General features: G+C 46.8%; 1 protein-coding gene across 1 annotated transcript in view; it reads left to right on the top strand.

The window, feature by feature from the left end:
• The window catches only part of LOC141999337 (sodium/glucose cotransporter 1-like), a 54856-nt gene extending 42692 nt beyond the window's left edge, over positions 1–12164 (top strand). The window contains exons 13-15 of the mRNA XM_074972655.1: positions 4201–4416; positions 5001–5103; positions 11718–12164. Coding sequence (XP_074828756.1) covers positions 4201–4416; positions 5001–5103; positions 11718–11935 — 537 coding nt within the window. The 3' untranslated portion in view covers positions 11936–12164. The remainder of the gene's footprint in view (positions 1–4200; positions 4417–5000; positions 5104–11717) is intronic.
• The last annotated feature ends 3754 nt before the right edge of the window (positions 12165–15918 follow it).

Consider the following 15918-nt stretch of genomic DNA (forward strand, 5'->3'; position numbering starts at 1 on the left):
AGAATCGCCCTTGATGAGCCTGTCATCCAGGTGTGGGAAGACCTGTACCTGGCGTTTGCAGAGAGAGACTGCCACAACTGCCATGCACTTTGTGAACATGCGAGGGGCTGTTGAAAGCCTGAATGGGAGTACAATGGACTGGTAATGTCGGCCGCTGACTACAAATCTCAAGAATTGTCTGTGCACCAGAATAATCGATATATGGAAGTATGCGTCCTCCAGGTTGAGGATCCAGGGAAGGAATGATGGTGGCCAGAGAGACCATATGAAACTTCAGCTTTCTTATAAATGTCTTGAGGTTTCGCAGATCTAGGATAGGGCTGAGCCCACCTTTGGCCTTGGGGATGAGGAAATATCAGGAGTATATCCCCTGCCCCTGAACTCCTGAGAAACCTCCTCTATCACCCCTAGAGCAAGGAGTGTTTGCACCTCCTGTAGAAGGAGTTGCTCATGAGAAGGGTCCCTAAGAAGGACGGGGAAAGTGGGTAGGAGGGTGGAAGGGCACAGAATTGGATAGAATATCCCATCCCTGCCATGCTCAGGACCCAGCAATCTGAAGTAATCTGGGCCAAGGCACGGTAGGAGCGGGACGGACGATTCACAAAGGGAGGAAAAGGATCCGAGATTTGGGCTGGTGCTCCGTCCTCAGGCGCACTTTCAAAAGTTCGGCTTCAAGGTGGACGGCTGCTTGGAGGAGCCCTGGCCCTGGCTGGAGGAGGACTGTGGAGGATACCTCCTGTTGTTTCTGCCCCTCCCTCAATTATAGTCCTGCTTAGGAGGTCCTGGATAGCAGTGTGAGGGGGGCTCGGGCTTGAAGGGCTTTCTATGAGGTGCTGGCATGTGAATTCCCAGAGACTTGAGGGTTGCTCATGAGTCCTTGAGACTGTGCAGTCTCGAGTCCGTCTCGTCACTGTCAAATGGAAGGTCCTGTATTGTATTCTGGACCTCCGCGGGGAGTCCCGAGACCTGTATCCATGAGCTACGCCTCATTGTAATGGCCGCAGCCATAGTCCGTGCTGCTGAATCAGTGGAGTCCAAAGCAGCTTGAAGGGAGGTTCTAGCCACCACTCTGCCCTCCTCTAGGACTGGAGCAAATTTTTGTCGTGACACTGATGGGAGCAGTTGCTGAAACTTGGAGAGGGCATTCCAAGAATTGTATGCATAGTGGCTAAGTACCACCTACTGGTCGGAAATTCGAAGTTGGAGCCCCCCAGTCGAGTATACCTTTTGACCGAAGAGGTCCAGCTTCTTGGCCTCCTTATTTTCAGGGGTGGGCCCCGGTTACCCCTTCTGCTCCCTGTGGTTTGCTGCATCCACCACCAAGGTCCCTGGTTGTGGGTGGGTGAAGAAGTGCTCATATCCCTTTTGTGGGACGAAGTAACGCCTCTCTACACTCCTGGCCATAGGTGGTATAGAGACCGGTATGGAGACTGCCAGAGCACCTTCATGGTGTTTTGTATAGTTTTTATAGGTGGCAGTGCCACCTTGAAGGGCCCCTCCAGGGCGAGTATGTCGACCATTGGGTCCAAGTCTTCCACAGCCTCCTCAGTTTGCACATTGAGGTTCTGGGCCACCCTCCTAAGGAGGTCCTGGTGGGCTCCAGGAGGGACGTAGTAGTGCCTGCTACTGCCTTGTCTGGTGAGGAAGAAAATGAGGCTCAAGGTGGGACAGGGTCTTCCTGCCCCTCCAGTTCCCTGGTGATGTGCTCAGGGACGTCCACCGCTGCTGAGACTGGTGGTGTGTGTGCCGCAGGCATTGGTGGTACCAGCTGTGCGGGGACACGAACAACTCTGCCCCTGACTCAGAGCCCAACCAGAGAGGGGCGGACCCAGACGGTGCCAGGGGGCGGTACTGAGGCGATGGGGAACAGAGCCACATCATGGTGGGCTTGCCCTAGTACTGGATAGCTGGTGCTGACGTCGGTGCTGCAGACGGTGCCGCAAATGGAGCTGCAGGCGGTGCCGCCGTCAGTGCCCGAAGTGGTGTAGCAGATGTACCGGGCATCAGCGCTGCAGGATGAGCCAGGGCTTGTGCCATCTGTACCTGAACCAGTGCCTGGGAATGCGAGGCGGAGTACCGTGCCCTTTTGGCAATCAAATCCCACGTGGCCTCGAACGTGTCTGGTGTGGAGGGAAGGTCCAGGTCCTCCTCCAACACCTCCCAGACCGGGGAGTCCACTGACACTGGACTCAACAGACCTCCCCTCAAGGCTGGAGTCAATGGCGTCAGGACCGATGGACCAGCTTTCTGGTGTCCCGGCGTGGGACATGCCACACTGGTGTCCTGTCCGCTCTTGTTGGTGGGGGAACGGCCCCTCTCCACCTTTTTCTTATGTGGCACCAGGGATTGTGATCTGTGCTGCACCGATGAGCTGGCCTTCCGCGCAGGGGAGTGGTGCCGATGCTCCTTATGAGAGTCCTTCCTCGGTGCCTGCGCACCGAGGCTGCTGGTGCCCTCTCTTGTGCCGGTTGAGGCCGGAGAGCAGACTCCATTAAAAGGAGTTTCAGCTGATAGTCTCTCTCCCTTTTGGTTCTGGGCTTGAAGCCTCTGCAAATACTACACTTGTCCTGCAAATGTCCCTCTCCCAGGCACTTCAGACAAGTGGTGTGTGCATCCCTTCCGGGCATAGGCTTACCACACCTATCACACGGCTTGAACCCCTGGGGCTGTGGCATGCCCCAGCGAGGGGGGAACCCAAAACTTTAACTAGCTAACTAAGAAACTAACTACTATAATAACGATTAACAACTATGTACAGGAAAAAACACTAGGAAAGCACTTGCTAAAGCAAGAGACAGGCTGCTCCAACAACCGTCACTGGCGGTAAGAAGGAACTGGCAGGTCGGCAGGGGCCTATATACACAGCCATGAAGGCGCTACTCCAGGGGGCTCCACAGCTGACCCAACGGGTACCACTAGGGTAAAACCTTCCAATGATCATGCACACTGGAATGGACATGTGCAAGCACTCGAAGAAGAAGAAGAAGAAGAGCTATATACAATGAGTTCCCAAAGAAACTGAGATAAACAGTGTGAGGTAAATCACCACATAGAATGCTCCGACTCTAGGTGTGGGCAGTAAGAAGGAACTGAGAAGGGTAGGGGCAGTGCTGCCCTTAAATAGACAGGGAAGGGACTAGAGCTCCAAGGCATGAGCACCACCCCATGGGTACTGCTAGGCAAAGTTTTCCAGCTTCGTTGTGATGGGTGCTCACACATCTCAGAGGAATACACATCTGCAGCCTGGGTATGTCTGTACTACTCGTCGGATTGGTGGGCAGCAATTGATCCAGTGGGGGTCTATTTATCGCGTCTAGTCTAGACACGATAGATCGACCCCCAAGTGCTCTCCCGTCGACTCCTGTACTCCACCGCCACGAGAGGCGCAGGCAGAATCGATGGGGGAGCATCAGCAGTCAACTCACCGCAGTGAAGACATGGCGGTGAGTAGATCTAACTACGTCGACTTCAGCTACGTTATTCACATTGCTGAAGTTGCGTATCTTAGATCGATCCCCTTCCCCCCCTCCACCAGTGTAGGCCAGGCCTTGAAGAAGAACCTTACTTCTAATGTCTGTGTGCAAATTGCATGTAATTCTTGAGAGAGAATTTATTTTTAAAAACAAGTTCTGCAGTGCTGCTGTTCTTTTTTAGAACCCTTGCCAATAAGCCAGCACTCAAGAGCAAACCTTCAACAACAAAGTAGCAAGTACAGGCTAGCACTCCCAAGCCACCCTACAGTTAACAGAGTAGCAGTCGCGTTAGTCTGTATCCGCAAAAAGAAAAGGAGGACTTGTGGCAATTTGTTAGTCTCTAAGGTGCCACAAGTCCTCCTTTTCTTCCTACAGTTAACCTGTGTGTAATTTCAATGAGGGAAGCGGGGCTCAAGGTTCTAAGATGCAGTTTTATACAGAAAAGACAAGAATTACTTTTAAAATCAGGAAAAGCATTTGGCCTTTTCAAAGACTTTTGGAGATTCTCCTGTTGTCCTAACCCAGTACATTTTAATAACTAGTTTGATTCTGGCCAATAGGAAGGCTCATGTTCTCTCTATTCTTAACCACTTGTTGCTGTAGGTTGCTCATGTGTCCAATGGCAGCATTACATATTGTATTGATATTGAGAGATTAAAAGAGGTGATGTATTTCTATATCCACAACAGTTCTTTCTGATAATTCTGCGGGTCACTTTCTTTTGCAGGGTGCTTTCTGGGGCTTGTTCATTGGGCTGGTCGTTGGGCTGAGTCGAATGATTGCAGAGTTTGCCTATGGTTCTGGAAGCTGTGTAAACCCCAGCAACTGTCCAAAGATCATTTGTGGAGTTCATTACCTTTACTTTGCTATAATCCTTTTTGGGATCTCCACCATCGTCATTCTGGGTATCTCATTGATAACTAAACCCATTCCTGATGTACATGTGAGTATTGTTGCCTCTCCTGCTCTTTTTTTCCCACTCCTGCTCCCTGAGCTACTGGAGAGCAATGAAAAAACCCATCACTTTAATTTACACTTTACAAGTATTAATAAGTATATTCAACCCTAGAATTTAGAGTATGCAAATCATATAGGATCCTCCCAGCTAATTGGGTTCACAGTGAAATTTTACATCTTCCCCAAATTATTCCTTGGTCCTGATATCTCTGGAAATGCAGCACTCTCTGCTAGATAAACAGTGTTCTGGAGATTATTCTGTAATCAGAAACACCTTGAAGACATTATATAGTATAAAATGTGGAATAATACTGGAATTTGACCCCAAAGAGCCACAAACAGTAGGTGGTGCATTTTCTGTGGTGTAGCAAAGATTTCAAGAATGAAGCTATTAAGGAAGGGAAACAGGAATAGTCTCCTACAGTATCTCCCTACTCTTATGAGATCCCTAATTATCCCTGAATATTATTTATCAAACATTCACGACCCCCAAATACTATACCGATCTCAATTTGCTGATTTCAGTACTCTAAGGCTGCAGCTTTATAAGCTCATTTTGTTTAATGGCAGCTCTATGGCTTGTGCTGGACTCTGCGTAACAGCAAGGAGAAGCGTATTGACCTGGATGCAGATGAGAGGATTGAGGTACTTGAGAGTAAAGAGGATGAATCAGGTGATTTCTGAATAAAATTCTGTTAAGATTTGTAGAAGCCATCAACATATTTGAGGTCCCTAACTTCACTCCTGACGAAACAATGAAGTGCCTTGTACTCCCTTGAAAACAGATGCTGAAGGGCTAGTAGGCACAGAGAGTTAGTGCACTCATTTTTCACCACTCTTGGTCTGTTGGGTCTGATGTAGATTGGGAGTGAAATGAACTACATGATGGCAGTCTAGTTCCCTGTTGATTTTTGTGCATAGCACAAAAGACTTCATGTAATTAGATGAGAGACTCAGGGCTAGAACAAAGGGGGTGGTGCTGGTCAGGGGTGATGGCAGAGTTGTGCGAAAGGACCGAACGAAGATGCATTTGGAAGTGGTGTGTTGGGGGTTAGCTTTTGGAACAGTAAAGGTGGTGCACAGCAGGGTGAAGATGTTTTCCCAGAATTGCATTGGGGAAACTTGCACAAAACTCTGCCTGGCTCCAGGCTCTGATACCAACCATCACTGAATTCAGCCATTTAATAAAAAGAAAAAAAATACAAAAACAGTGGAATAAGTAGAGAGAAACATGCACTGTGACCTGCTTCTCAATCTCAGGCTGAAGAGTCAGGGCTGGAGTCTCTAGACTGCTAAGGCCTCCGTGCACCATGTAAGCAGAGCAAAGTTGCCTTAAATCAGCCAGAAGTAGTTGGTAGAGAATTGCTCCTTGCAAGGCATCTCTTTTCCAGCAGAACGTTGGAGCTGCCGTCTGTGCAGCTACCCTCCCTAACCTTAGCTTGTGTAAGAGACAGAGGGAGCATGTTGGAGGGAAGGCGGGTTGAGGAAGGAAAGTGGGTGTGGCTGCCCCTGCTGCAAATGGCTGTGTAGTGGGAGAGGGCTGGGGGTGAAGATCTGGCCCATTACTATGTACCCAACACTTTTCAGTCCTGTCGCAAATCATGTATGTTTAAGTATTTATAATGTGCTTGAATCAGCTTAGTGATGTGAGCTACCAGTGAGCATTTGTGAGCTACCAGTGTTTTCAGATATATCACGGCTAACTGGGAACAAACTGTTCTTCTTCGAGTAGATGCAGGCCCATATTCCACTTAGGATGTATGCTCGCCCAGCACACTGGAGCTATGCGTCTGTCCGAAGAAACAGAGGAGCTGTTCCCTGTCAACTGTGCTGAGGAAAAGGTTGCATAAGACCAGTTGAGATCATTCCAAGTCTTGGGGTGACTCTTCCACCTCCCCCAGGAAAAACATGGACCAGCACGGAGTTGATGCTGGCACACAGGATGGTACAGATATCTCCATCCCTTCTTTGGTACTGAGTAGGGAGGTCAGAAACCCTGTACTGTTGAGTCTGGTTCCAGCCTCCGGGTGTCCGTTTAGTCTGGTACCAATGAGGGAAATGCTGGTACTGACTGTTTCCACATTGACAGCATACCAGGCAGCTACAGACTTCTGCTTTTCTGTTCCAACTTCTCCTTTGGTCCAGGACTTTGCCAGGGTTGTATCATCTCTTGCCCCATTGATTGAACAAGCCACTGACCCCTCAGGTCTGTTTGCACTGCACCCCAGTGTTCCCCTTCCACATGTTGTGGAAGCAGGGCTGGTACTGGGATTGATACAGGGGACCTCAGTACCGGGAAACTCCTCGGACCGCTGCAGTTGGCTCTGCAAATGCCTCTGTGGTGGCTTTCACTGCCCTTGACATTAGTATCATAAGACACCCCAGCATCACTGTTCAATTCAGGACCAAAAGTCACTTCTGGCACCAGCATGCTCTGTACCAACAGTATCATTTCTATTAGCAGTGCTGCCTCCTGCTTTGTTCCTACTCACTCCCTTTGGTCTCGCTCTGTCCTTATCTCCAGGATCCCGAGGCTCCTCTGTGTCTGAGTTGGTGTCATCGTTCTCCTGTTCTCCATCACCTACCAACATTGGGGGGTGTTGATGGACTGTTACGGGTACCAGGATTGGCACACGTCTTGTGGTCAGGATGGAGGGCCCTGGCCCGGCACCTACTGGCCACCAATGCCTTACCCATGTCCGTGGCCTCCATGGAATGCCCCTCAGTTTTGGAGGTCCTGCTCTTCGTCTTGCTCAAAGGCAAGATCATCAGCCAGGATGTGGTGTGACTGTCCATCCGCCGCAGGCCCAGGCACTGGCGATGCTTCACCCTGCAGAGTCTTCAGAGTCCTCCCATAAAGGCCCATCAGCCCTGGAACAGGATCTGGTTTGGCTCAGCTAAGGGCCTCATCTTTGTCTTCAGACGATTCTGTGCTGCCCAGCTCATCCTCCCCTTTGGTTACTGGAGGATTTTAAGATATACCAAGTCCTTTTGCAACAGGTAGCTGCTTCCCTCGGTATCCAAGTGGAGTTCTTGCAAGAGAACACCCACAAATTATTGGATATCTGCAGCTATCTGCCCTGGTAGAATTGCCCTTCCTATCAATGATGCGCTCCTTGAACCAGTTAAGGCCCTCTGGAGCATGCTGGCTTCGGTACTGCTTGCAGATAAGCACATGGAAAAGCATTGTTTCATTCCCATGCAGGGATTTGAGGGGTTTTACTCCCATCCAGCCCCAAATTCCTTAGTTGTAACTGTGGTGAATAACAGCCAGGCAGGGCTGGTTTAAATCCAACCCCAAGTATAGGAATTCTATATGATTGGACCTCATGGGCAGGAAGATTTACACCTCACAGATGTGAATTGCTAACCAGCAAGCCTTACTGTCCAAGTACGATTTTTTAACTGGACAACTGTGTCAAAGTCTGCAGAGCAGCTCCCTGAGGCCTCACGAGAGGAATTTTGGGCATTTGTCACTGAGGGCTGCTTGCTGGCTAAGATGTCGTTGCAGTCCACACCAGAGGTCACAGACACCTCAGCCAGAGTGATGGCCTCCACGGTCACCATGAGGAGGGCTTCCTGGCTGCAGAATTCGGGCAGTGCCTCTAATGTCCAGCAAGCCATTGAGGATTTGCCCTTCAATGGCTAAACACTGGTTTTGGACAAAATTGCTGCATTCCTTTGATTCCCGGGCCACCCTGTGGTCCTTGGGCTGTAGACCCCAGCCAGTAGGGCGTGCAACAGCAGTATCATCTGCAGTGCATGCTTGGCCAGCCTTTCGCTCCTTTGAGGCAATGGGACTACCCCAGAAAGAGGGAGAGACTCCACAGGAGAAAGCAGTTGGACTCGGGGTTTGGCCCCTCCCTGGCACCCTCCACATGCCCATTTTGATTCCTTGGTCCAGAGCATTATTCCCATCCTTGCTCCTCCCTCCCCATCTCCCCCTTTTGGGGACAGGCTGGCCTGTTTTCACAATGCTTGGGGCTTGATCAGCACTGACAGCTGGATCCTAAGCACTGTCAGATTGGGTTATGCCACGCAGTTTCTCTCCACACCATCTCCCCATCCTCCCTCCTAGTCCCTCTTCAGGGACCCCTCTCTCGTGAGATACTGCTTCTCAAGCGGGTACCCAGATCCAAGGGAGGAGTAAGACCTATGCTTGTCTTTCACAGCCTCAACAAATATATCAGGTACATGAGGTTCCAAATCCTTGTCTATCTAATGTTCTCCTTGCATTGTCTCAGAACGACTGGTTTGCTGCTCTGGACCTTCAGGACGACTACTTCCATGTGGCAATTTTGCTGAGCCACAGAAAATTCCTTCAATTTGTCATGGCAGAGCACCACTTTCAGTACACCGTGCTTCCATTCAGCCTCTCTTCTCTCTCTCCGTCCCCTTCAGGTTTTTACCAAATGCATGGCTGTTGTTACAGCATATTTCAGGAAGAAAGGAATTCACGTCTTCCTGTATCTGAATGACTGGTTACTGAGGGACAGAACTCCAGAGAGGAAGTTCTTGTTCACATCAGCACCATGCTGTGCTTGCATGGCTGTCTGGGTCTCATCCTAAACACTGGGAAGGCAACCTTGTTTCCGCTGAGAAAATTGAGTTCATTGGGGCCCTCTCAAATTCCGTGATGTCAAAAGTGTTTCTGCTGACTGACTGTTTTCAGATAATTCACCACCATTGCCTCAGTCTGCAGTCTTAGCCTTCCACGACAGTTCGGATGTGTCTGAGACTCTTGGGCTGCATTCCCGCTTGAATGCAGGTGGTCCAGTTGCAAGTCTGCGCCTTCAAAAGTGGCTCAGGAAAGTTTACCATCCTACTCTTCACCCTCTAGACAGACTGGTCCATCTTCTTCCACTGGCCCTCGACTTCTTGCAGTGGTGGATGCATCCAGAGAATGTTTGCCAAGGCGTTCCCTTTATCTAGCTCTTGCCAACCATGTTGGTTGTTACTGATGCCTCTCTGAGGGATTGGAGGGCGCACCTTGGGTCACTGAAAATACAAGGGCTGTGGTTGGAACAGGAGTAATCACTCCATATCAACATGCTGGAGCTGTGGGCCATCTGCAATGCACGTCATGCTTTTCGGGACTGTATCAGAGACTCAGTGGTTCACATACTTACCAACAATACCATCGTGGTGTATTGTGTGAATAAAAAAGGGGGAGCAGACTCCAGGTGGCTCCGCCTTCTGGCGATCAGGTTGTGGAAGTTTTGCATCGAGGAGAGCATTATTTAAACAGCTATTCATTTGCCTGGGGTTCAGAATCATCTTGCAGACCATCTCAGCAAGTATTTTTCCCTGAGTGATGAGTGGTCCCTGAAGACAAAGTCTTCTGGGTCATCTTCACAGCTTGGTGCATCCTTTCCCCCAATCCTGATCATTCCTTGGATCATCCTCAAACTGAAACTGGATTGGGACAAGCTCATTCTTGTTGTCCCAGTGTGGCCGAGACAGTGCTGGTTCTCCGACCTTCAGCCTCTTGTACCACTTCTTCCCCATCCCGACTTCCTCACTCAGAACCAAGGCTGCACCTTGCATCCTGCACTCAGCTCCCTGCATCTCATGGCGTGGCTGCTCCATGGATGAATGAGGAGGAAGAGCAGTGTACAGCAGCTATCCAACAAATCCTCCTTAACAGTAGAAAACCCTCCACAAGGATGGCCTATTCAGCAAATGGAAGTGATTTTCAGTGTGGTCACTAGCCTGTGGAATCCAGTGAACCCTGGCCTCTATTCTGGACATTTTGGAGTACCCGCTTCGCATTCAGTTGTTGGGGCTTGTGTTTAGTACATTGAAAGTGCATCTGGCAGTGGTATCGGCATTTCATCCCTGCCATTCAAAGCAGATCAGTCTTTTCCAGTGCCATGTTATCAAGAGTCTAAAAAGGGCTCCTTTGTCTATATCCTCTGGTCTGAGAGCCAGTACCTCTGTAGAACTTTAACTCAGTCCTAGCAGCCTTAATGGGACCTCTGTTCGAGCCTCAGGCATCTTGTCCATTTCCACTTCTATGTCAGAAAACTGCATTCCTGGTATTGATAACATCAGCAAGGCAAGTGTGAGTTGCAGGCTTTAATGACAGAGCCTCCTTATACACAATTCTTGGAAGACAAAGTGACTTTGCGATTGCATCCAAAATTTTTGTCCCAAGTGGTCTCTCAATTTCATTTGACCCAGGTGGTATATTTACCTGTGTTCTTTCCTAAGCCGCATTCCTCTCCAGAGGAGCAGTGTCTCCACACCTTATATGTTAGGCGATGTCTAGCCTTCTGTCTGGGCAGGACATAATGGTTTCGTGTTTTGCCTCGTTTGTTTGTGTCATGTGCAGATGGCATGAAGAGTCAAGCAGTTTCTTCACCGACTGTTTACAAATGGACAACATCCTGCATCAAGGCTGCATATGAAATAGCTTTGGCTACCCCCCTTCAGTAGGTGCAAGCTCTTTCTACAAGGGTGCAAGCAATGTCCATAGCATTCCTCCATGATTTCCATATTGGACATTTGCAGGGCAGCTACGTGGTCATAGATACATATGTTCATGAACCATTATGCCGTAGCTGCATCTTCCAGGGTGGATGCAGGCTGTGGTAGAGTGGTCCTGATGTCCTTGTTTAGGTAAACTCTGAGCCCTGCCTCCTGGAAGGGGTACTGCTTGTTCGTCACCTAAGTGGAAGACATGTCTGCATCTACTTGAAGAAGAAATGGTTTCTTATTTCTTCAAGATGTGATGCAGATGTGTATTCCATGACCTACCCTCTGTCCCTTCTGCATCAGAATCTCGTTTCCAGGCATTCAATGTGAGGAAACTCAAGGAGAGCCAGGGCGGCACTATCTCATGTAGCTGGGGAGGGGCTATGGCCACAGGGCATGAACACTGCCCCTCTACGGGTACTTTAAGGCAAATTTCTCCAGCTCTGGTGCACTGGGCCATGCATATACCTAGGTGGAATACATGTCTCCCTCAGATCTCGAAGAACCACAGGTACAGTAAATACCGATTTCTTAGTGAACTGGAAAGCATAGGGGTTTGTAGGGTACAAAAGAACTGACTGCAATGCTTTTTGGTGGTCATGAATCACTCACTTCACAGGTCTGCTGTGGAATTACAATATTCATCCTAGAGAGCTTTTGAATCATTAAGACCACGAATTTGGGGCTGTTATTTCAATTACAAGAGTCTCTTCAGAATGCTTTGTATTACTGAGACCTTGTTTTAGTGCCAATCTTATAGGTCCACACACATCATGTTTCTTGACCATTGTGTTATTCTCTCTATCACAGAAGAAGGCGATGAAGGACAAGGGTTCCTGAAGAAGGCCTACAACTGGTTCTGTGGCTTCGATCAGAAAAAAGAGGCCAAACTGAGCAAAGAGGAGCAGGAAGCGATGGAGAAAAAACTGACTGACACTTCCGAGGTGCCATTCTGGAGAAATATTGTGAACATCAATGGGGTCATTCTATTGGCTGTGGCTATATTCTGTCATGCCTTCTTTGCATAAATCCAACCTTACGCTCCAGAGTTTTTATGAAGGTCTAACTCAAGTTAATTTTCCTTTTGAATTTGCACTGTATTCTTCAAAAGATAAACAACACTACACTAGATACACATATTAGACTAGTAAGCTGAGATTGAATTCATTAAATTGATTTATTCATTGTTATTTTTAGAAGTTGGTGAAACTAGTTTGATTTCTATGCCCCTTTTTCCTTGCTTTAGATCCCTAAAGTGTTCCCGTTTTTTTTTTTTTTTTTTTTAAGTTCAGCTGTATGGAGGGCTGTGCTATAGATTCAGGATAAATGAATCCTTTCAAAATATAGGCTGCCTTATGTAAGTTCCCTATGCATGACATTTTATTGATGTATTCCTTTGCTACTATAGCTATTTTTTTCAGTAGAATTTTTCCGCCTCTAGTCTCTGTTCCATATGTTATGCTATTTTCCAGTGGACTTTTTCCACTCGACTCTTTGTTCACTTTTTCTCCTAAGTGAAATATGAACCCCAGTAGCTTCTGAGTTTAACTTTTGTATTTGTGCTGTTTGAGTTGGTTTGAAATTAGTCAAAACAAATCTGGCCAGCCCTAATAAGAGTTGTGTTTATGCCTGACTCTTCAAGATTAGCTTTAAAAGTTCGTACACAGACTGTACATTTAGTTTTAATATGAATTTATCCTTGAATGTAAAAGCTTTATTTTTAAACATATATTCTTGTTGATTTTGATTCCCCGGCATGATATGTCAAAGTTAGCATCCATTTGCATTTACTTTAGACCTCCATTTTATAAGGAAGGCCCTAGTGTATTCTTAATTCCCCTTCTTAGTTAGTGGATTTACCACCTGGCAATTCTTTATCATAGGTGAATGTTGTAAGCATCAGAACACTGGCCTTGTGTCTTGCTTCCAAGTACACAAAGACATTACAGTATTTTTCCTGCCAAATTATGAATCTTCCTTCTCTGACAATTTCGCTACGAAATTTCATTCATGCCATGAGTAAGACTGTTACACTATAGTTTCCCCAAGGAAAACAGTCTCTGCTCTGACACTATCTAAACCATTCCACTTGTCTTCACCTTATTTGGGACTGTGAGACAGTGATGAGGCAATGACCCTGGTTTGGGTCTCAGAGACCAATATGATGAGACAATGTGTGATACTGCAAGTCCAGGTTGAAAAGTGAAAATAGATAGAACTTCTTACCATCTAATTCATCTTCCCCAGGAGGCATGGATACAGAGAAGGCACTTGGGAAATTCCCAGTTGGCACAGTTAATCTGTGTTACAATCCTTTGTTGCCTTATCTACTACAGCTTCCTACACAGTGAAGTGTAACATGCATCTCATCTACCAGCAGTATTGTACAGCATTGTGAACTGTGCTGCAACATGTAACAGGGAAGCCAATGTGGTCTTCTGTAAATCCCTTTAACTTTCATCACGCTGTGCTGTTGTCTCACAGTCTGTTGCTACTTCAGAGGAGTGCATAACAGAATGTACTGTCCTCTTGCAGCTGCAATATGATCTTCAATATAATTCTGTCTCCCTACAGAATCCTGACATGTACTGCACAGTGCCAAATCAAATCAGTATAATCTAAATCCTAATGCAAACTGTCTTCTTGTAATGAATACAGCAGCAGGGAGCATCTTAAGTCATCACTTCTATTGTGCTATGGAATTCATTATATTTCACTAACTGTGAAGGCTTGTATGTATTAAAATTTTTCTAAAGTGTCTGGGGTCTGCAAAGTCAAGAGTTCGTTGTATAAGACAATGGAAAATGTAAAAAATAAAAAAAATTCTCTTTGATCAAATGCTGAAATCAGATCTCTTCAGTCCTGATCACTTGCAAACCTGGGAGTCCGATGCCAATGTCTAGGGGTCTACAGCTGTTCATATGATGGCTCTGGGTTGCTGTAGCAGATGAGAAACTGGTAAATGAGCCCTTCTTGTGGATGACGCAGCTCCTTCTTAACTATTGTTTGTAACTACCCTGAAAACACTGAGATGAGACCATTTGGATAAAGGCAGAAATAACACAGCTGGATCTCCCAGCCAAGCTGAGCAGCCTATACCATGACACCCTTCTTGGGCATTCTTGATAGTCAAGGTCTGTCCTGCTTGTATGTTTCATTTCTCCACCCAGGCTGAGTAATGAAGCTTTTTGAAAATATAGACTGAGAATTGCAGGGACAAACATTTGAAACACATGTGAAGTGACCTGACAACTAGAGCTGGCAGAATCCAGGGTTCACAACCATAGACAAAGCTGACTGCATCTTAGGATAATTTGTCTTGCCCTGTAGTAGTTCTACTAAAGCTGGCTGTGAAGTTGCGGTACTGTATGCCTCAGTGGATTGGTGATGGGACATGGAGCCTTTCAACTCTAGGTCACCAGTTCAACTCCATCGTTGGTTGGTAAGTGTTACTATCTGATGTCACTTTCATGGGTTTTATTAATCGAGTTGGTGGTTTCAGTCCAATTTCTAGCAGACTACTGTCTGCATCACATAGGTGCTGTTAAACTGGTGCATATCAGTAGACAAAGTCAAGGACTAAAATGCACAGGAATTGAAAATCCCCCTTCCTGTAGAGATGGGGGAGGCGGATTCTGGTCTCACATCATTGTAAATCTGGAATTTCTGAGGTCAGTGGAGTTACTTCAGAAAAACATCGGGGCACCCTCATGACATGATATAATCAAATAGCAAGAGATTTTTTGGGACAGGTTAGCATAGCCTGTCATGTTTTCGTATCTAGATGTATACATTTCTCATAAAATAGTTCTGCAAACCTACATTAATTTCTAGTGATATAAAGGAAGAACCATGTAGTGAAAAATCTGTAAGTATCTAGGCTAATAGCACTCTGAGCCATAAGCAGTATTGATTTATAAAGAACAAATGCTGTCAGGCAAGTGTGATCTTTTGTTAATAGAATTACTAAATTAGGGTCAAATCCTGTGAGGTGCTGATTACCCTCATTTCAACCCTACTCTCATTTTATTTTCTGTATCCTTGTAACTGAAGTATCTGAGCATTTCCCAGACATTAATGAATATGCTTGAGAATGTGCTGTGAACTAGGGAAGCAAAATCACTTGTGAAGTCTGTGGCTTAGTTAGAAATAGAACCCTGATCTCCCAAGTCCCAGTCCAGTGCCTTAGCCTCCAAGGCCATGGGGAGTATAGAGCACTCAGCACCGCACAGGCCTGAGATCTTAAGGCACAAAGTGAATGTAGTAGATGTAATACATTCAGATTTAATAAAGTATCTAACTGTTCGCAGACTGACTCAAAATTCATTCCAAATTGGTTTGGCTAGGAACACTTCCATATATTAAAAACTGACTGGCGGTCCGCGCACAAGGGTAATGACAAATTGCAATGTATTGTATTGAGGTGATGATTGAAAGATGGGGTAAATGATGTATTGGAACACTGGTAATTTTCTTTGACGAGACCTTGAATTTGTTTGATTCAGATGCTGGAGGGAGGTACGAATCTGCTGCACTGGAGATGGAGGCTGAAGAGGGACAGTGAGGGTATGAGTAGGTAGTGGGATAATGGAGTAAACTAGAGAGGCTGCTGGCAAGTGAAGGAGGTTTTTCTTCTAATGCAGTGTAGGCTGCCCAGCTATTTTTCTTTCTGTTCTGCGTGAGACACAAACAACTGTAATAGAAGCTAACTAGAGCAGCAGGGGAAGGGAGCTGCATTTATATAGCGCTGCATTTATATAGCTCTCATTCTGCTTAACTTAAAATAACGTACCACTAACAGATGTAACAACAGAGGACAACAGATCACTAGGAATTATGATGAAAACTGTGCATTCAACAGGGCTTCATGCCATTGTTCAGTGAAATGTGTATAGAGGATCAATTCCAGTGCAGTTCTGGGATGGAAACACCTTGGGTGCACATATATTCTCTCCAGTGACTTCAGTGCAAGGGACCCCTGCTGGGAGAGACTGGGATAGAGCATCTGAGT

Source organism: Natator depressus, chromosome 15 (genome assembly GCF_965152275.1).
Source record: "Natator depressus isolate rNatDep1 chromosome 15, rNatDep2.hap1, whole genome shotgun sequence".
In the NCBI taxonomy this organism is placed as follows: domain Eukaryota; kingdom Metazoa; phylum Chordata; order Testudines; family Cheloniidae; genus Natator; species Natator depressus.